Below are 21916 nucleotides of genomic sequence, written 5' to 3'. Positions count from 1 at the left end.
ACTTTTGACCAACTGGCAGTGATGCCGCGTTAGATTGTCATCAGTATTATCAGGTACTGGAGCTTGCAAAGTCTCTACAATTTTATAAACAATGTGGAATTGTTAAGGAAGTACACATCGGCTTTTCATAGAATATTGTCATGACATCAGGAAATGACGATAAGAGACGAAGAGAAACATAAAATGTATTTTCCCTCTTTGTGTCTAGAAAACTTCTATTTTGATGGTTTGGGATGCCTGTGGATTGCTGCTTTAGATTAACCCTCCCAGTCCCTCTCTGAATTGTTACTCTGTGTTCCCTCACTGGCTTTTTATTATGCGAGTTTGTTTCATATCGAGGAATAGTGACTAAATTTCAGAGCATAATAATGGCATCAAGACTGGTGGACATTGCGAAAATAAGTATGATTTACCCTCTATATCTTGCTGTAAAACTGTAGTTAACTGACATAGATCTGAAGTTGTGGTTTCAGCTGGGCTGTGATCGCAGACTGCACTGTCATTGTCAGTGTCTGATGGCTCTTGACGGGGTACTGTACTGACCCATGTATCGAGAGACTGGTAAGATTTAGCTGCAGCGTTACTCTTTTTATTTTCTTGTTCTCTCCTACCCATAACATATTACACAAAAAACTAATTTTGCATCTTCGGGCGTTCATGCACTCGTACAAATAGAGAATACTACCAGACGCATAGCGGTGGTGTCTGACAAAAATCGTGTTGGCCTGCTCGTCGTAAACTCCTGTTTTCTGGAAATGAAAATCAGGGCAAGTTGAGGGTACGTTTTAAACTCAAAGTCGGCAACCTGTAAACCATTTTGGCTAAAATTTGGCCAACTTACTGTCAGATGGTTTTTCTCAAAACAGGTGTCTGCAAATTTTGATTTCTTTTTTCGTTTTCGAGTTAGAGTATTTTTTCACAGGTAGTGTTAATGATTTGCTATCCCTAACTTCAACTGCTTATTATAAGACAAATCCAGTGTTGACAAAAATGTGAGACACGGTTTTCTAGTCAAACGTGTTAACAAGCAAATGCAATCTTATTTGGCTTCTTCCATTTATTTTTGGCTGGCCTGGACTTAAATTTACAGTGACACCTACTTTCACATAAAGCTTCTCTTAATATTTTGATTTTTCAAAAGGAATAAGCAATAATCTGGAACTATTAATATTCTGATCCCTCAAACCTTGATCCATTTTCTGGAGAAAATCATGAGACGTAGGTCCTTCTTCAGAAGTGTAACCGGTTTTAATGAAAGCAAAAATTCACGGTGAAACGAGAAAGCGTTTTCACCGGCGAGCACAATGTGACAAAATGCAAGAAATCAAAACATGCTAGCTCTCACGTGATCCTATGACGAAGCACGTCTAACCTATGTTACATAACAAGGAAAACGTGACATGAGAAGGGAAACGCGTGACAGAACACTTCCCGTCTGGTATTTCAAAAAATGCCACTATAGAAGAAAACGAACAGTAACTTTTCTGAAAACAAAGTTATAAGCTTGTAACAACGTTATAAGTATAATCTCCAGCACTTAGCTGAGACAGTTCATCCAACTGAGGTTTCCATCTTCTTAAAATCACTCTCACTTCTGAGCAGAATAACTTCATTTACTGGTCTTGTGTAGGTCGTAACGGATCCATCTTTGGCTGTCACTAGCTCCACCTTACACACTTTGCCATCTGCACTGACATGGGCTCGGGTTATCCGAGCAAGGGGCCAGCAATTTCTTGGGAGATCGTTAGAGCAGAGGAGGACCAGGTCTCCTTCCTGCAGGTTCTTTGCTTCTTGCTGCCACTTTCTTCTCGGCTGGAGCATTGGCAGAAACTCCCTGCGCCATCGGGCCCAGAAAACATTTGCCAGATGCTGGACTTGTCTCCACTGCTTACTGTATAGTTCTTGTTGAGTGATATTTCGTGGCATCGCCTTCAGGCTTTCAGACTTTTGTGTGAGTAGGGTGGCAGGTGTGAGAATCTCTGGCATGTCTGGGTCCGACGGAACTGGTATTAGGGGTCTCGCATTCACTATTGCTGTAACTTCAGCCATCAGCGTTGAGAGAACCTCATGAGTAAGATGCCTGGGTCCAAGGTCTGCAAAAATGGAATCCAGGATTCTTCGGGTCACCCCTATCATTCATTCCCAAACGCCCCCTGCATGAGAGGCGTGAGGGGGGTTAAAGATCCAATCGCAACCCTCAGCGGCCAAGTACGACTGGATGGCACCTTCATCCATCTCTTTAAGGCAGGACTGGAGTTCGTTGTGTGCACCAACGAAATTAGTACCGCAATCAGAGCGAAGTTGCACAACTGGACCCCGTAAGGCAAGGAATCTACGCAGTGCATTGATGAAACTGGAGGTGTCCATTGACTCTAATAGTTCTATGTGAATGGCTCTAATTGTCAAGCATGTGAAAAGTACGGCCCAACGCTTGCTATTTGCCACTCCTCCCCTTGTGCGACGAGCACTTACTGTCCAGGGTCCAAAACCGTCAAGGCCAACGTAACTGAAAGGTGGGGCAGGGGTAAGGTGTTCTACGGGTAAATCGGCCATTTTCTGGATTTGCTGTCGACCCCTCAGCTTCTTACACTTTATGCAACTGTTGATAACGCTGTTAACAATTCGCTTGCCTCCGATAATCCAGAATCCGCTGCTTCTGATCAGGCCAAGAGTGAAATGCCGTCCTTGATGTTGCACTCTCCCACGATAGTAGGTAACTAGAAGAGTGGTCACGTGATGCGAACTTGGGAGAATCAAGGGATGGCGTTCTTCATAACTAAGACCTGCTTGCTCTAATCGGCCACCAACTCTAACGAATCCTTCCTTGTCGATCACTGGGCTCAGTTTGAGGAGCGGACTTGATTTTGGCAGTCTTTCAGAACTTCTGAGGCAGTGTATTTCCTCTTTGAAGGCTTCATACTGGACATTTTGGATAATCAGGGACTTTGCTTTGCTAAGGTTGTGGACAAGGGCTGTCTTCTGACTCTTGTGTACACCAGGCTCTTCAGATGTCTTTTGTTGGTGCAACTGGACAAGCGAGATCAGTCGTGCAAGTGCCTTGATAAGAGCCTCCCACCTTGAGAACCTGGAAAAACGGCTGGTTCCTAGGGATTTGTTTTGCAGAACCTGTGTAGCCAGAGACTTCACAAGAGGGCGGACTTCAGGATCGTCTTCTGTGGGTAGCGCGGCATCGCTGCTGATCGTTTCATTTACAGATGAACCATGGTGGTAAAGGAACTGAGGGCCGCTGTGCCAAATGCTGTCTTTGAGGTTCTGTGCCTTAACTGATCGCGTGGCTAGGTCAGTGGGATTCTTCTGGGTTGGCACGTAAAACCACTGTTCTGGAGATGAGGATTTCCTGATTCGCTCCACTCGGTTGCTGACATAAACGTAGAATCGACGACTTTCGTTGCTGATGTAACCTAGGACGACTCTACTATCCGAATAGAATGCTACAGCCTGAAGATCAAGGTCCAATTCTTCAATGATGAGCTCTGTCATTTCAACTCCCAATACAGCAGCGCAAAGTTCCAGACGGGGAACGGTGGTAGCGTGGGACGGAGCTAACTTCGCTTTACCTAGGACGAAGCAGACTTGCATGTTCCCATCACACTGAATGGTCCTGAGGTATGAGACAGCGCCAATGGCCTCCTTGGATGCGTCACAGAAGGTGTGCAACTCCCGTCGACTAACAGCTTTGAGTGAGGTAGTTGTGTAGCAACGCGGCACTCTCAGGAGAGTTAAGGCTTGGAGGGCTTGGCACCATGCTTCCCATGCTGGTCTCTGCTCCTCTGGCAATGGTTCGTCCCAATTCTCTGGCTCAGGCTTTGTTATCATTGCTCTTAGAAGGAGCTTGCCTTTGACAGCAACTGGAGCGGCAAGTCCTAGAGGGTCATACAGGCTGTTAACGACAGACAATACGCCTCGTCTTGTGAACGTTTCGCTCCTACATTGGCTTTGAAAGTGAATGAATCGGCCGATATGTCCCACAATACACCCAAAGACCGCTGCGCTGGAATAGTATCCTTTGAGAGGTCCAGATCCCGAAGGTCGGCAACTCGATCTTCAATCGGAAAGGCTCGAGTTACCTCTGGAAGGTTGGATGCTATCTTGTGTAGATGCAGATTAGCTGTGGCTAACATGGCTTGTGTTCTACGCAATAGGTCTACGGCTTCAGTAGGTTCCGCAACAGATTTAAGTCCGTCATCCACATGAAAATTGTTATCAACAAAGTTCTTAGCATCAGAGCCAAATTCCTGCTCCCCGACTTCGGCGGTTTTCCTGAGGCAGTAAGTGGCTACTGCTGGAGACGACGTGTTTCCAAAGACATGAACCTTCATTCGATATTCAATAAGCTCTCCATTAGGGTCATTGTCTTTGTACCAGAAGAATCGTAATAGGTCCCTATGATCCTCTTTAACTAGGAATGAGTGGAACATCTGCTCAATGTCTGCCATGAAGGCCACGGGCTGTTGGCGGAAACGTATCAAGATGCCAAGTAAGTTTTTTGTCAGATCTGGTCCTGATAGCAAAATTTTGTTTAGAGAGATTCCTGCGGTCTCAGCTGCGGAGTCAAAAACCACACGTATTTTTTGTGGTTTTTGGGGATGGTAGACACCAAAGTGGGGTAAGTACCAGTGAAGAGTAGGTGGGTCTGACTGTATTTTCGGTGCAGTTTCAGCATGTCCATTGTCAAATAGTTTCTGCATGAAATCGAAATAATGCTGTTTCATCAGAGGTTTCTTGTCTAGAGAGCGTCGTGTAGACTTCAAACGTTTTAGGGCTTCTTCTCGGTTATTTGGGAGCTTTTCAATCCCATCGCGGAGAGGTAAGGGCGCCTCCCAGTTACCTGATTCGCTCTTTGTCAGCGAGTGTTTCATGATCTGGACGAACTTCCTATCTTCCACCGACGTTCCTGGTTTGTTGTCGTCCTTAGTTCGTACGAACACATCTTCTCCCAGTCCATCTTCAGACCTCCTTTTAAAGTTTCCCTCCTTCAGGTCGTCTATGGGTTCTGCAGTCAGATGGTGTTTGACGTAGAAGCGGTTACTGCAGGGTAGTAGAAGAGAGGGTCTACCATTATCAAGAACTTGTGTTCTGAAACATGAAGCCTCACTTGGCTTGTGGGCACCATCTAAGCATGCATTTCCTAAGACTACCCATCCTAGGTCAAGGCGTTGAGCCCAAGGTGCATCCCTGGGCCCGTTTCGGGACTCGCGGATTTTGTGAAGGGGTGGTGCATCTCTTCCAATAAGCAGAAGAATATCAGCCTTTGGGTCTAGCTCTGGGATCTTGTCTGCTATGGGGTCGAGGTGGGGGAATGCTCTAGCGACCGAAGGACTAGGAATTTCCTCTCTGCTATCCGGGATTGCATCACATTCAGTAAGGACTGGAAGTGCATAAGAGTACGCATTGTCTAAAGACTCAATGATGAGGTTGTGTGCACGTCTCCCTGTAACTTGGCTTGTCCCTGAGCACGTTCTCAGCGTGTACGATGTAGTTGCTCCTTCCAATTTCATCAAGTCAAAGAGCTTAGGCTTGGCTAGGGAACAGTTACTCTGATCGTCAATGACCACGTACACCTTGACCTTGTCTTTAGGATGCCCATTTTTGTAAACGTAGGCTGGGCAGATCTTTGAACAGGATTTTCCCCCAACTGCATTTCCACACAGTTCTGTACAGTTGGCTGTGACCTTAGCTGGCTCCCCGCCTTGCTGAAGGGCGTCTTCGGGCTCTCTGGTTTGTGTTTCTTGTTCACTTGGAGGGTCAATGTGTAATGCTGCAACATGTTTATCACTTTGGCATTCGGCACATTTGATTACTGCTGTAGAGTCTTTGGCTTGGTGGCTAGTTGAAGCAAGACAGCGAAAACATATTCGGTACTGGCTAAGTAAGTCCTTCCTTTCGGTGAGGGACATGGCTCTGAAGGCGCGGCACTTGCCAATGGGGTGAGATAGTTTGTGGACGACACACCATTTGTCTAGATCCCGTGCACAAAAGTGAAGGTGTGGAGGACCTGAAACCTCAGTTTTGTAAGCTGATAGGCCTTGTCTCGACGGGGAGATAGTGTTAGACTTAACAGGAGGCTTAGCTGAGTGTGAGCTCTTCTTGCCAGGGTCCTCAATCATAAGGTAGGGGTCGTTGCGTTCCCGTGCAATTTCTTCGATAAATGATGCGAACTCAATGAATGGAGGATATTCCAATTCATGCTGACGTTTGTAGCGATACGCATGTCTTTGCCATCTTGCCTGGAGATCTTCAGGTAGCTTGACAAGGAGTGGTTTCAGAAAGGCTGGCTCGTCAAGAATTTTGAGGCCGGTAAGTCCGCCATCTTCTTTCGCACATTTCAATTCCAATAGGAGATCCCCTAGTTCTTGCAGACCTTTGTTGTCTTTGGCATTCAGTGATGGGAATGCAGTTAGCTTGTCCAGGTGTACTTGGGTGACGACAGCTGTTGAGCCAAAACGTTCTCCTAACTTCCTCCAACATTCTTTAACTCCCTCGGTCGGGTTCTCTATATATGCATTTCGTAAACTCTGAATGAGTCTCTTAGAGTCACCAGTAGCATGCTCCGCCATGAGGGCAAGCTCTTCGCTTGGCGAAATGTTTACCTCTCTTATCATGTTCTTGAAGGCTGCTTTCCAAGTATTGAAGTTTTCAGGGGAGCTGTCAAATTTCTCTATTTTGTTAGCAATGAGCTCCCTTCTGGAGAGAAACTGAACGAAACCTTCCATGCGGTCAGTAGGGTTAGGATTGAAGGGCGGTGCTCCCCGATTGAGCTCTTTCGCAAAGCAGGGCTTCTCTTCCTTGACTGGGAAGCCGCGGGCGGAGAGGTTCTTTGCTTCACGATTACGGTCATGATGATCTTCATACGGTTTTAAACCTTCAAATTGACTGTCAATGAATTGCTGAACACGCTTATCGGAATTTTCGATTGGTAAATCTATTGTCTGAAAATCAAGGTTCAATCCAAGTTCCTTGTCAATAGCTTTTGCGCGGGCGACGGCAAAAGCTGCTTCCTGTTCTGCGCGTAGGGACTCTAAGCGTGCTTCTTCCTCGTGTTTTCTCCTGGCAAATGCCAACTCATCTTCTCGTCTCTTCCTTTCTTCTTGTTCTAACGCCAGCGCGGACTTGGTTTGAAATTCGGAAATTTTCCTTTGCATTTCGGCCTTTTTTAATGCCTTTTGCATGGGCCCGTAGTGCGTTCGAGGAAACGGACGACTTGGAAGCACGTGACCCAGACCGAAAGGATCCTAATTCCAGTAAGAGGTCATTTTTCCGGTCCAACCCTTCGTTAATCGCTGCCTGGACGAGTTCCTTCCGAGTTCTCATCATTGCTTCAACTGTTTGTCTCTCTTCCTGATGTTCGGGCAAGCTAGCGTGCACTGTAAAATCCATTAATGAAATCCACGCAAGTTCATAATCACTGAACGACGAACGCAAGTCTCCTACGGCCTTACGTAAGACTTCCACAGAATCTGGAGTTTCTTTGAGCTTGGAAATCGCTTGACTAGTTCTTTCCCATATTTTTTCAAGTTTCAGTGAGTCAGACTGCAGTCTGTTTTCGATCAACTTCGCGGTGGGCTTCGAGAGTCGTTTTGCTCGCGTGGATTCTGAATGCTTGGCGTTATCTTCGACGACTGTGTTTTCGAGCGAAAACAAACCCATTTCCACTTTCTCGGGGCCTTCCTTTGAGCTCCCATGCTTGGATACCTTTGTAACGGGCGAATTTGAAGGAGCCTCTTCCAACTGGCTGGATGAACCGTGTTTTTGAGTTTCGCTTGGTTGCTTGAGCGTTAAATCCACGAGGTTGCCTGGCTCGGTGTGATCGGCCGGCGATAAATCTCTCGTTTCACTATTCTGATCCCTCAAACCTTGATCCATTTTCCGGAGAAAATCATGAGATGTAGGTCCTTCTTCAGAAGTGTAACCGGTTTTAATGAAAGCAAAAATTCACGGTGAAACGAGGAAAGCGTTTTCACCGGCGAGCACAATGTGACAAAATGCAAGAAATCAAAACAAGCTAGCTCTCACGTGATCCTATGACTAAGCACGTCTAACCTATGTTACATAACAAGGAAAACGTGACATGAGAAGGGAAACGCGTGACAGAACAATTAAGCATTCAGAAAATGTACCGTTTATGGGGGTATTTATTAAAAGCAAAAGCGCTAGTGCTGATCAACGCAAGGAGGGTGCTTGACAGTGGATGATACCCTAACGAAACCTTTCTTCGTGCCCGGTGAGTGACACGAGTAGAAGTTCATGTACTGGAAGGTTTCTGTTGTTTGTAATGTGATTGCATGTCTAGGATGTACTCCTCGTTGAATCTTACCCCTTTGTACACTTTTGTGTCCAAGAAAGTGATAGCTGTTTCTGACATCTCAGCCGTGAATTGTATAGTAGAGTGAAAGTTATTTGTTTTTTCCACAAAGCTCTGTATTTTGTCTAGGCATGTGTTCTATAGGGCAAACACATGGTCAATATATGTTTTCCAAAACAGCAGTTTAATACATGTGTCTCAATATTTGGTTTTCTGTTCTGGCCAGTGGAAAAAGCGGGTCAGTAGGCAACACATGACTTTAACCCTGTGCCAAAATGCTGCTTGTTCCAATGAATTTTTTATCTGGCGGGTAGATTATATTCTGTAGGAAAAAGTTTTGACTGAGGAAATATGATTTTTGCCCCTTATTTTATGCTGAGAGGTCTGACACGCATATTGATTTTCTGTGGTTTTTGTTTCTTGTCAGCATAATTTGCCCTTTGATGCAAGAGCATTTTCTTTGACCTCTTCTGAAATGAAAAGCTCTTCATTGTGGCTAAATAAGGGTTTTAGCCTCCTTAATTTTCTCCAAAGTGCCTCCTGGATCTGAATGATTATAAGCGATTTTCTTTTTGTCTGTGAATGTGACAGTTTCCTTCAGTGTTTGTCCCATGGATAGTGATTCACAGATTTAAATCTCGAAGAATAGATTGCACCTTAAAGTGAAGCTACATCAACTATGGAGAATTGTGATGTGACTTAGTCATGATTACTCTTAAAGCAATGATTTTTAAACTCTGGCTTGTTTTTCTAGGGGTAATGTGAGTCTTTGGACTGGAGCGCGTAGTTCCTCCCTTGGTACAACTTTTGAATTAGTTTCACAGTCTTGGGAGCCTTCGATTATTGCCACTTGGTGATCGGCCAAGACCATGGTCTCGGTTCTACACACGAACCTCATCAGTTGCCGGGTTGGCTTTATGCTTAGTTGGTTTTACAAGGCAACTATAGTTAATTGTTCTGTGCTGTGGCGAGAATGGTAAGCCATTGATACGGCTGGCTGTGTCTTTCTCTTCTGTGTCGCAGAAGTAATGTGTAGTGGCCCAAATCAAAATATTATTGTCTATTCTGCACATGTGTGCGTGTGTGAAGTCGATATGACATCTCAAAATGGTGACTCTATCATTGAGATTTGAAGTTCCATTTCTCAGAAACCAACGCATTACAGATCGCTATCGTTTGTAGATTTTTAATTTATGTCTCTACTTTCAAATTATCGCAAAAAAGAGTTAAGGTACATTTTGAGGTTTTAGCCTTTTGTAACACCTTAACTCACCTCTTTGTCACTGATCTTCTGCATGACCCTCTCCTAATGATGTCAGGTTGCCCTCATACTCACATTTTCTCGAGATAGACTCCAGCCAATGAGGGTAGTTTTTACACTAGGAAACAAATCTCAGAATCAATGCTACACACCAAGAAGTAAACAAATTGACTTCAATACATGGAAAAGGGAGTAATGCTTTTACACAAGCAATCACACAACAAGTGTATGTTTTGGTGATAAGTACACAACAGGCTTAGCGTGGATGTTGTCCCAGAAGAAGGACAAGTTGAGGATGCAAAGAAAAAAAAAATAATGAAAAACAATGGGAACTGATGACGTATCCTTTTTGGAAGAATCATGTCTCTTTTGGAGCCAACTTGCAGTGCTGTTTCTGAAGTTTTTCCTTCTTAACAACTTATGATAGGGTATAATTATCTGTAATGTACAAATTAACTAAAAAAGTTAAGATACACTGTAACAAAAAGAATAGCAAATTTAGCAATGGCCTCTTTGATAGAGTGCAGGATGGTTGGATTTTTGGTCAGTTGTATGGGTTGATGTTATGACCTGTTGCCTGACAGCAGAAGTTTCCCAGATTGGTGTTCTCACAATGTAGTTGTCAGGGTATTGTTCTCATCGTGTGCAGTAAATAATGCCTCATTTATTTAACTTATCAGGGGGCGGTCTTATGTCTCTTATGTTTGTGACATGCTGTTGTACTGAGCTAAAGGGCTTTTTTAAGATGTGAATATTTGTAAGAGTTACGAGAAGATGGGTTGAATTTTAACTTGTAATTGTAGTCACTCCTTGTTCTATTTGAACCTAATATGTAGAAGTCTCAGGATTTGAGCTTATTTAACGAAAATACAGATTTATAGCACTCTGTGAGAGAGAAATATAATCCTCATTTCTCCAGTGGTCACCATTTAAAAATGGCGTTTTGTTTGTTGCACTCCATTTTGCCCCTCTTTTGGCCAAAGGCCAGTTGGAGACTCTTCTTTGAACTTTTTCCAGCACAACTTGACTAGGTAAGTGCACCACACTGGAACGGCCTTACTAGAGACTTGTATGTCTTCGCTAGAGCAGAGGAACAGCCTTTTTGTCAACCAGTTCCAGTTTCTATTTTCAAGGTCTGTGCTTTTATCTTGGCATTATTGTGGACCCTGCGGAACCAGGCATCTTGTCAAAAGCTTCACTGTGGTGGCCTTTCCCCTGTTTTCTCAGAATCGTTTTAGGTGTGAAGCTTTGTTCAGTGGATAGGAAACAGATTAGTGCATCCTATGGTGTCCATTCATTTCGCTCTAAAGTTGTTTCTCCGCTTAACGAAGATGATTTGCTGCAAAGTTGTATATAAACTCCAACAAGGGGTTTGTTACATGGTACAGAAGGAAATATTAAAGTGAAGTTTCAAAAGTTTCAAAAAATTATTATTATTAAAACATGTAACACCTACATTAAATTGGTGTAATAATTAATAGCCCCCCAGTGTTCTTAATAGAACCCGTAACACCTGTCAGGAGTATTAATACTAAATGTTATGACTGTAAAAGAGTCTCAGTTTATAAATCTCAATTATATTATCACATGATTGTATGGCGAATTTAACTTTTTATGGTTTTTGTTGTTGTGTAGCCTACTTCACTTGTTCTTAAGGTAAGTATCACAAAGTGACTACTGTAGGCAGTACATCAACGGTGCTAACCTTCAACAGTTGTTTAAAATTGCTGCTGCATTTTTCACTGGTAGATCACCAGTGTTGCTAACTCACAATTCACTGCTGCAGCTTGTTGAAGACTACAATGATTTTTTCAACTGAATAATTCATGAGTTAGAGAAGAGCTGCAAAGGGCTGACAAAGAAGTTCCCTGTGAATTTCTATATGAGATTACACCAACCAGCTAAACTTAAGTTTATCAAGTAACTAGATCGAGGTGATGACGTATCTGCCATAACACATTATGAGATCAGAATAAATTAACATCAGTGCATAAATAAACGGTTCAATAACAATGTCTTTTTCAACACCGAGAACCAAGAAATGACCAGGTCTGGCTGTACTCTCATGCGAGAATGTGGGAAGTTTACTGGAGTTTGCTGACTTCTGAGTCCAGAGCCAGAGCCTGCTGTGCAGCTACCTCTTAATATAATTGAAGAAATAATTTATTGTGAAGGTTTCACGGGTGACCAAACTTCTGTGGGACGACTAGTGTTCTTAATGAAAAATGTAAGGGTCCGACAGGACATAATGAGAGAAGCCAGTGCTCTCCCAACTGGACAACGCAAAATTCAACAAGGCATTTAGGATGCAAAGGCAGGCTAACTGCAAGCAATTTTGGAGCAGTACTGAAGGCCAAAAGAGTTACTCAAGTCCTTACAAAGCGTCTGCTTGGAGAATACGATCTAAGTGGATTCCATACCATTGCATGGGGTGTTAACAATGAAGAAATGGCAATAAAAGCTTTCACTGCATTGACTGGCGTAGTACCTGTTAAGGCTGGAGTATGGCTACCCGAAACTAGTGTTCTAGGGGCATCTCCAGATGGACTAGTAGGCGATGATTCTGTCCTTGAATGCAAATGACCTTATACTCACCGAAATGAGACCATTTTGGAAGCTGTCAAAGTTAAGGACTTGTGCTTGGAGAGCAAATATGGACAGTACGCCCTTAAGACTAGTCATGTCTATGACAGTGCTTACTTGGAAGCTCCCTAGTGCCTTCAAGCAACTAAAACAATCTCTGTTCTAGTTTATAATCATTACCAGTAGCTCCTGTTCATGTCCTTCTTTCTAAGAAGCACTTCTCGTCATTTTGACTGTATTAGATCTCTTTAGTGGTTTTTGTTTTCTTTTAATGTTGCTTTTCTGGGACTTAAAACACATGAGCGACAGAAACAAAAACAAGTGAACAGCATTACAGTTGTGGACATTATAGAAAGAAAATTGATGAAAGGATAGCTTTTCTTAACTTTCTAGGCTTCTGAATCGATTAAATAACATAGTTTTGGTTGTTGTTGTCAATATAAAAATTCATAAATTAGTTTCGAACACAGGTGAAAACTCGATGAGCTATAGTTCGCCTTGTTTAGGTGGCAGATGTGCTGTTGAACTAAAAGTGTGAGGCTATGGTTCGCGAAATATCATTTTCTTTTAAGCTCAAACCTACCCTTACCTCATCAGTAATTTCCACTTATCAAATAGAGCTTTCTTCTTCACCTTGCTTGGGAAGGCAAAAAACCGGCAACAGTGGCTCTCAGACTGATGGTTGCATTCAGGATGCAAACACTGCACCATGCTAACTGTCAGCTTTCGTTTTCTCTGCCCTAACTTATCCTCTCCACGTACTTTTGTCTGCTTGCTCAGGTCATAGTTAATAGAGGGAATGGTTATGAAACCCGACAAAGTTCTTTGTTGTATGTTTTTGTTCTCTTTTTTGGCCTTGACCCTGCACAAAACACAATAGTTGTTTACTCCGTACTGAGGAACTAACCAATAGAAACGTGCTGGTTACGTAATTCATGCATAACGTATGAACGCGAAACAAAAGATTGTGCAGGGTCGTGGACCTTCTAACATAAATCTTGGCATCTTTGTTTGCTCCTTTGATGTTTGCCGGGCTTCATAACCAGTCACCTCCATTAACTGTGCTCAGGTCCAAATTATCTGGGTCAAAGGTTATCTTGAGTTATGATATCTTTAGAGTATAAAATGCCTGATAATAACCATTTAAAGGTTAAGTTAACAATAAGAATAGCTCACGCTGCAGACACCATTTTGGTTTGTCTAGAACTTTGCTGTCATGACAACCTTGACTCCTTGTTTCATGCTAATGACTTGTGGCTTTATATTGCCATGAATCCGAAAGGTCATTCCCATACTAGACTCTATGGCACTGTGTTAAAGCAGTCAATAAATTGGAACTCTCAGAACATCGTCCAATTCACTTCCTCATTTGCCTGTAATTCTTGTACTATTGACCAAGTGAACAAGAAAACAACGCCATGTTTGTTTGTCTCGAATAACTCCGTACTTTTACTGACAGATCACGTGACGTGATGAACTCGTGATTAACAACATTACATCCCTCCTCTTCTTGGGATGACGAGTAAACAAAGTACCTAAAAGCAACTCACATCAAAAGTCTTTGCAAATATGTTTCCGGCTAATCAACATTATCAATTCATAAAAAACAACAACAGTGTTGCCTGAAAATCGTGTCCGAAAGATCAGTCCTTTAAATGTCACTTGGGAATAAGAAAACAAAACATGAACAATTCAAAACTTCTGAACGGAAGTCTAATTGGCAGAAATCACATGTACATAATCCTTAAATCTGACAGGGGCTTTAATCTGCCTTTGCAATCGCCCCAAGGGAATGCTTTCCTTTCCGACAGATGTGGGATTCTCTACACCATTGTTCTTTCCACTGTAGTCTTGCAGTAGCTGTTTGGGGACAACTTTAAAGTGTGACGAATTTCTTGTAACAGTGTCTGGTCAATTGCTTGCTGTGATCATTAAACCTTTCATCTCCTTTACAACAAAGGACTTAGGATTGTATGGTGTGCTAAGTTTGTTAAGTTTATGTTGTTTCATGAGTACAACCTCTCCCGATGTGATCTTTCTCTCTTGAGCATTTCCCTTTTGATCAGCATAGATCTTCATCTTCTGTTTTTGCAAAGTATCTGTCTGTGTGAGGCCAGCTATTGGATCTTGAAATATGGACTGTTGCTTCTTGTAGTAGGTGGTTGGTGTTTCAGGTAGCCAAGTCTTGAGTTTTCAGTAAGTAAGTAAGTAAGTAAGTAATTTTATTTAACCACATATCGCATATGAGCAATAGCTCATTTAAATGCAAATGTGCCATAAAAATTACGTCAAAATTTACATAATCTACATGTACAAGTGATAAATAAAAATAAGAAATAGAAAAATTAAATCAACTAAAAAATAAGAATAATTTAAAAAGAGAAAATATTGGTAATCAAGATTGTCTATTTACAAAATACACAGTTGCAGTCATGCGATGAAGACAACTGTATGTTTTGTAAGTTTTTCCTAAAGATAGAGAGGGACTCTGACATCCTTATTTTGTCTGGTAGATTGTTCCATTGTTTGCCAGCCTGGTACGTGAAAGAATGTTGCATATAAGATGAGGTCGGTACGATGGCCCCGTAGGCTGTAACCATTGCTTCGCAGTAAAAACATTTCCCCAAATGTAGTTGGGTGCCTGGTTATAAATGCTATTGTATATGAGTATCAGAGATTGTTCTATGCGTCGATGTTCCAAGCTTTTGATATGTACAGTTTTAAGTAGCTCTTCATAAGCAGTCGATTAAGAGTAGTTAAGAAGAGTCCTAGGAGCAAATGCGTTGGTTGACTCTTGACTCAGCTGTTCAGAGCTTCACAAGGTGAAACGTGTTGTGGAATGGGGAGTTGCACGGCACTTGCGCAAAAACTTGTATAACTCTTGTTTCCAATTCTTGCCTTCCATGCGGGCAATCCTGATGTTTTTCTCAAGAGTTTAAACTAGATGTTCAGCTTCACCAATTGCTTTTGGCCAGAGTGGTGTGATTCTTCTGTGCTTAAATCCTAGATAGTCGGCAAAGTTTTTGAATGCATGCTCATTGAAGGGGAGTCCATTGTCACTCTTCAAAATATCTGGTACGCCTTGTCTTGAAAATATAGTGTCCAGTTTTGGAACCACAGCTTTGGGAGATGTTGAAGTAAGTAGTTCTACCTCAGGAAAACGGTTGAATTCATCCTCAACCTCCATTATTTAATCTCCACTTGGGAATGGTCCTGGGAAATCAACTGCAACTTCTTTCCAAGGTGCACTGGGAAGTGTGGTCATTCAAGGAGGTTCTGGGGGTGGTGATTTCGCTGTCGCTGCTTGGCACAAGAGACAGTTTTTTACTTTGTCTTCTGTCAGCTTGTCTATTCCTGGGAACCACACTTTGTCTCTGATAAGTTGCTTGGTCTTAGCAATTCCTTGGTGACCTAAATGTGCCAATTCTGCTCTGCTTCTGAGGGTGGGTGGTATGAGAATCCTGTTCATTCTCAACACTACTCCATTGTACACTGAGAAGTCATCTTTCAATCTTCTATAATCCTGGACTTCAGGGCTGGTCCACCGATCAGTTTCTATTGCTTTAATAAGAGCCTGCATCTCTGCATCTACTTTGGTAGTGTGCTGGATGTCTTCAACTGTCATTGCTTTTCGTACAGTAGTCATCCATACGTAATATTGACGTAATCTTCAGCCAAGTTCTGTAACTCTGAGTCTGAAGAACAAGGATGTCGGCTCAAGAAATCAGCGGGATTCTCTGCATCTTTTCCGGGTTGGTAGATTAGCTTGCAGTCATAGGGCATGAGGCGAAGTTTCCACCTTTCAATCCGTGCTGAAGCTTGCTTGCTCTCTGTTTGAGAGTAGCAACTATCAACATCACTAAGCGCCCGACTTGCATAGCTAATAACTTCACCTTCCTGTGTCAACAACCAGCTGAGACCAACAGGACTAGCATCAACGATGATGTGGTTCTGTTTACTTGGGTCGAAGTCGGACATGACTTGGTCTCCAACTAGAGCATCTTTCAGTTCTTCTAAAACTTTCTGTTGTTCCTGCTCCCACTTCCAGGGCATGTCTTGTCGCATGAGAAGGCACAATTGGGTTGTGATTGTGGTATAATTGGGAATGAAACGGGATACGTTCTGTGTCATGCCTAGGAGGGACTTGATATCACTGGCGTTCTGTGGTGGGCTTGCATCGTGTATTACTCAACTTTCTTGGGGTCGGGCTTGACACCACTGGATCTAAAAATACGGCCACTCACTCTTAGAGAACTTGCATTTGTCCTTGCTGAGGCGAAGGTTGTTGTCTTTAAGTCTCTGGAGAACACCATTAAGGTTCTTGTCATGCTCATCTTTCCCCTTTCCAAACACTATGATGTCATCTGAAATGTTCTTACATCCAGGTAGGCCTGTGAGGAGTTCTTTGAGCGACTCTTGGAAGATTTCAGATGCTGCATTGATTCCAAATGGTAAGCGCTTATAGCGTCTCAGTCCAACATGGGTACTGAACATTGTGACAAAACGGCTTTCTGGTGCTAGTTTGAGTTGGTGGTATCTTGAAGAAAGATCCAGCGTGCTAAAACGAGTTGCACTATACAAATCAGCTATGAGGTCATCTATAGTTGGCATGAGGTGTTTTTCCCTCTTGACTGCTTTATTTGCCTCCGGCATGTCAACACAGATCCGCACTTCTCCGGGTTTCTTGGGTATGACAACAATAGGGCTAATCCAGGGTGTGGGGCCATCAACTCTTTCAATGATATCCAATCTCTGTAACCTTTCAAGCTCCGTTTCAACGTCACCACACACGTGAAAGGGAATCCTGTGGTGTGGCAGTAGTCTGGGTGTGATGTCAGGGTCAACATGTAACTTAACCATTTTGTTCCGTAGTCTTCCTATGCCTCCAAATAAATATTCAAATTTCTCTTGTAGAGACTCTGGGCTGTTCTTGTTCACATCTGTGACAGTGGTAGTGTTAACAGATATTGTAATCAATCCAAGCTTCTGTGCAGTGTTGTAGTGGAGGAGGTTTCCCGTGTTTCCCTTCACAATATGTAACTGGGTGGTAGTACTATTACTATTGGACTTGATAGTTGTTGAAAGTGTTCGTAGCAGTGGCAGGGGAGTATCAGATCCATAAGAATAAATCTTGCTGTGAGCGTGCTCTGAGAGTTTGTTACCACAGTCAATTCCATGAAATGTTGCTTCATCTAAAAGGTTAACAGATACACCTGTGTCGATCATCTCTACAGCTTTTCCATTTACTTGTACCTGGCACATGGTGGCTTCTTGCTTTTGATGTAAATTGTGTAAGCGTACTTGTAGTTATCTCCGGAAGCCACTTTCCATTTTTCGCGGAAGGGTTTGTACTACAAACATGAGCAAAATGTCAAATTTTCCCGCAGGCGGTACAAGATTTTCCTTGGGTTGGACATTGATTCATGTGAGGAGCATATCCACCGAAATTACCTCATTTTCTGGGCTTGCTCTTTCGCTTGTTTGAGTTTTGACGATGGCGTGACTGAGATCTTCTGAAACGTGGCTGCAAGGAGTGTTTGTTTCGCTGACTTGAGTGACCAGGTCGATTGGTTTCTGTGGCATTTATGTGTGCTACCGCCTTTTCTACTTAGCTTGCTTGCTCTTTGGTATGTTCCAAGGCTCTTCCCAGCTTTAAAGGGGAATAAAGGGGAAGATTTTTATGTAGTGCTTGGTGTCGTAGTGAATTAGAACTGCAGGTTAAGATAGTATGCTCTTTTATCTCTTTGTCAATGTTTCTGAACTCACAGGTTTTGGCTAGTTAACGAAGTCATGTGTGATAGCCATCCAACGATTCTCCGTCTGTTTGCTTGGTTTGATGAAAATTGTACACTTCATAAGCTATATTCGTCTGTGGCGAGAAGTATTCATTCAGCTTCTTGACTGCTGTGGCATAATCACTGTCATCACCAGTATTTGGCAGGGTATCAAATATCTTGTCAACCTCTGGACCTGCATAATGAAGTAATAACGCTCTTTTCCGTTTAGGAACTGTGATGTTCATTCCAATTAACATTCGCTCTACTCGTGCAAGCCATTTTTGCAGTCGTGGCCCCGCATTGCTGTTTGCGTGAACATCGAAGGATGGGAAAGTTGGAAGTGAAAACGCCATGTGGTTGGAGCGTATCGCTGACCGTATCTGTGTGTGAAATATTCTGTGAAATCTCTGGCAGCTCTTGGCAAAAATTTACAGGGAGCTTCTATTGCATTAGGCTAGATCATCATCGCCAGATGTACTATTGACTTAGTGAACGAGAAAACAACGCCATGCTTGTTTGTATAGAATAACTCTTTACTTTTACTGACGGATCATGTGACGTGATGAACTCGTGATTAACAACATTAAAATTCTGCACTTCATTTTTTTTTTCAGTGAGACTACAATTGACCTATCCAGTAAAGTATGTGATGTAGTTGTGATACTTGACAAGTGAACTTGCCTTGTGACAAAGTTAACGATATCTATAAAAAAAGCTATGTTGGTGATAAGGTCAATATGATGCTGAAGTATCTTTCCCAAAGAAATTTTTATCGTGAATGCTTTTGTTATATCCTGCCTTTGTTACTGTTTGTTGTTGGTTAGTGTTTAAGCATCTCTACTTTTACATCTGCAAATTTGACGGCTCCCTTGTGAAAGCAGTGTCCACATGTTAGCTGATAATTTTTTGAGACTTGGTGTTGTCAGCATAAGTTAGCTTATCAGTTGGCCAAGAAAAGCATATCCAAGCAGAAGGAAAGCTGGTCGTAAGTGGTATCAAGTGTAAATCCTGGTTCCTGTGGTTAGGCTTGGTTCCCATTGTTGACATAATGATCGTAATCATAATCATAAACATAAATTTAATCATAAAGTTATGATCTAGTAGGAACAAAAACACATACTATCCGAGGAAATTAAAGTGTTTTTGAGTGTGATGCTTTAAACATGGCTGCCATACAAACGTACGCATTAGTTGCAGTAATGATGGTTTTTCTTGCATCGAGTACATTTAATTAGGAGTTTTTTCGCCATTCCATTATCAGAATACACTGTGTATTAATTCTTTTGCTTCTTCAACATGACGACATCTCTTAAGAGAAAACAGGAAAAATCAAAGGTGCTTCTGGGTAAGACCAATATTCATGGTAAGGAAAAAATACGGATGTTATCATACTCTTGGTCACGAACTTCGCCTTGGGATCGAGAAGGGTACTTCAAATTTATAAGGATTTCTCCTGAGCGGTTTGAACACTTGCTCAGTTAAGTTAACCTATTAGGTATCCACCACTAAAATGCGGCATAAAAGGAGGATGCTGTTGGACAGATGCATATGATCCCTCATCTACCATTATTGCTTGAAATACCATGTTATTGATGTGATATTTTGTCCTTGCTTTTGGTGTAGGAATCATACATTTCAACTGCGAGGCAACAAAAACACCAAACAAATCATCTTTATTCTGGTGCTTCTTTCCAGTTTGTTGTTGTTTCTGTATACTATCGCACATAGTTTTTAAGCTTTCTCCCACAGCTTCGATGATTTCAAATTAATACTGCTCTGCTTGCTCCTGTGTCTTTCTTTTGTCTGTTTGGACTGCTTGATGAAGACTGTGCACCTTTGTCTTTCATATTCCTTGCCTCAAGCTATCTTGGTCTGTAGTACTTTCACTTTCTTCATCTTCCCTTGGAGTGACTGAACTTAGGTCCATGTCCACCACCGTGTCATCACTGATTGTATCATTCTCGTTTACGTCTTCATCACGACCTTCTTGTGTCAATGAATTTTTCACAGGCATCAATTTGCTTTTTGTTGCATGCAGTCTATTTTCGGTGATGATTGAAATGACCACCATGTTCATCATACTTTTGCTCTCTGGCAACAATGTAATTTCTCTTGAATAGATTTTTGAAAGTTTGCAATTGCGACTGTTTACACTGTCCCCTGCCTTTGAGGTATTGGATGAATTGTGGGACACTGAGCATGAAATTTTGATATGTGCACCCTCTATTAATTCTTATTAATTCCTTTTTAAGCGACTAAAAATGCAAAACATAATGTGCATCTAATGAAAATCAAATATCAACGCAATTTAATATAAAACAAAAAACTCGATTCAAATTACATGAAATCAGAATTAAGTATATTTTAAAAGAGAATGCCATACAGAATCTAACTTTACATTAAAGTCAATTAAAACCGAACAAATCATGATAAGAGAGTGTGAGTTAAAATGAAGTAAAACTGAAAATCAAATACAAATGCAAATCAAAGTAAAACACCATCCGGACTAAAAATTGAATACATTGTAAAAAGAGAATGCACTGCAGAATCAAAGTTGGAGTTAAAGTGGATTGCAGTTGAATTCAACGTATAAAGAGAATGTGAAACAAAGCTAGTGCCAGCGCTCGGCCATGAGAAAATCTAAGTTGAAAGTGAATTCAAATTCGTAGAGCGGCCGAACGCTGCCACCAGTACTCAGGCCTCCCAGCTAAATTACTCCCATAAACCCAATGCGCATGTTTATTGGTGCCCACCATAACAATATGGTGTACTCTTCAGCTGCTTGTAAAGAAGATGAAAAGTTAAAAGAATCGATGGTCAAGCTTGTGCAACAAGGACTTCAAAGATCGAGGCCATGGACTTCCTTAAACGTGATTTCCCTGAGTATCCTTGGAGCATGAGAACTCTTGACAGGCAACTTCGTTACTCTGACATTTTCTACAAGGACCAGAGTGTTGAAGTCGACATCGTAAAGGCAGCAGTGGAAAATGAACTGAAAGGTCGTTGTAAGCTTTTAGGTTACTGAGCTATGCACAGAAAAATCTGCCAAGAGTATGGCGTAAATGTAACAAGAGACCAAGTGTACAATGTCATGTCTGACTTAGACCCGGAGGGTCTTGAAGCACATGGCAGCATTGGAGCAAAGAAAAAAGGAAAGAAGGGAACTTTTAATACAAGGGGATCCAACTGGGTTCACTCGTTAGACAGCGATGACGGACTCATGGGATAGCAAAATTGGATGTTCCTGTTAGCTTTTTACGGTTGCCTTGATACAGCAAGCAGGAAACTGCTTTGGTTACGCATCTGGACATCGAACTGTAACCCCAAAGTGGTTGGACGGTGGTATCTCGATTATCTTTATGAGGCAAGGGTCATACCTGCAATGTTAAGAGTAGACAGGGATTCAGACACTGGGATAATGGCTACCATGCATGCGTTCTTACGAAGACATCATGGTGACATGGATCCAGGTGACACTGTAGTTTACGGGCCGTCGACGGCAAACCAGGTAACTTACGTGTCGGTTAATCTGTACTTTGTAGCCATATAGAACAGTGTAAGATCGAGACCGGCCCCCTCTCCCCCCCATTATCTCATGGTCTGGATGACCGGGGTGCCCCCCCTTATCTGAAGGTCTAGATCCGCAACTGGATTGATCTAGGGTTTCAGCATGGGTTTGATAAGTTTCTTCATAGTTGCAATGCTGAGGTAAAGATTAACTTCGAGAGTTAACCAACTTTTTTTTTTAAAATAAGCTTTAGGTATGTGCTGCCCAAAGAGTATGGTTTTTCATTTGTTTTTGTCTGAAAACGGGCACAGATTCCCCCAATTATGGTGTGAAATAGGATATCGTTTTCAAGAGAATCTTACCCAAGAGAATGTTTGAACATAATATTCTGTTTTGTCAGCTCCAAATGGATAAGAACATTCAGTGTCAAATACCACTAGCTAAAGAAAAAAAAGATTTTAAAA

At 42.1% G+C, this 21916-nt stretch overlaps 2 protein-coding genes and 2 pseudogenes across 2 annotated transcripts; 1 reads left to right on the top strand and 3 right to left on the bottom strand.

Annotated features, from left to right (window-relative positions):
- Positions 1-1551: 1551 nt before the first annotated feature.
- Positions 1552-2136, bottom strand: LOC140953713 (uncharacterized). Its single transcript, XM_073403116.1, has one exon. It carries the CDS (start codon positions 2134-2136, stop codon positions 1552-1554), a length of 585 nt encoding a protein of 194 aa, XP_073259217.1.
- LOC140953712 (uncharacterized) lies at positions 2137-3837 on the bottom strand. The gene has a single exon (XM_073403115.1). It carries the CDS (start codon positions 3835-3837, stop codon positions 2137-2139), a length of 1701 nt encoding a protein of 566 aa, XP_073259216.1.
- Positions 3838-15432: 11595 nt separating this feature from the next.
- LOC140953711 (uncharacterized) lies at positions 15433-15950 on the bottom strand (annotated as a pseudogene).
- Positions 15951-20706: 4756 nt separating this feature from the next.
- On the top strand, positions 20707-21494 carry LOC140953710 (uncharacterized; annotated as a pseudogene).
- The last annotated feature ends 422 nt before the right edge of the window (positions 21495-21916 follow it).

This window comes from Porites lutea, chromosome 12 (assembly GCF_958299795.1).
Source record: "Porites lutea chromosome 12, jaPorLute2.1, whole genome shotgun sequence".
Lineage (NCBI taxonomy): Eukaryota > Metazoa > Cnidaria > Anthozoa > Scleractinia > Poritidae > Porites > Porites lutea.
Note: the sequence above shows the minus strand (reverse complement) of the source record. Positions and strands in the feature narration are given on the sequence as shown.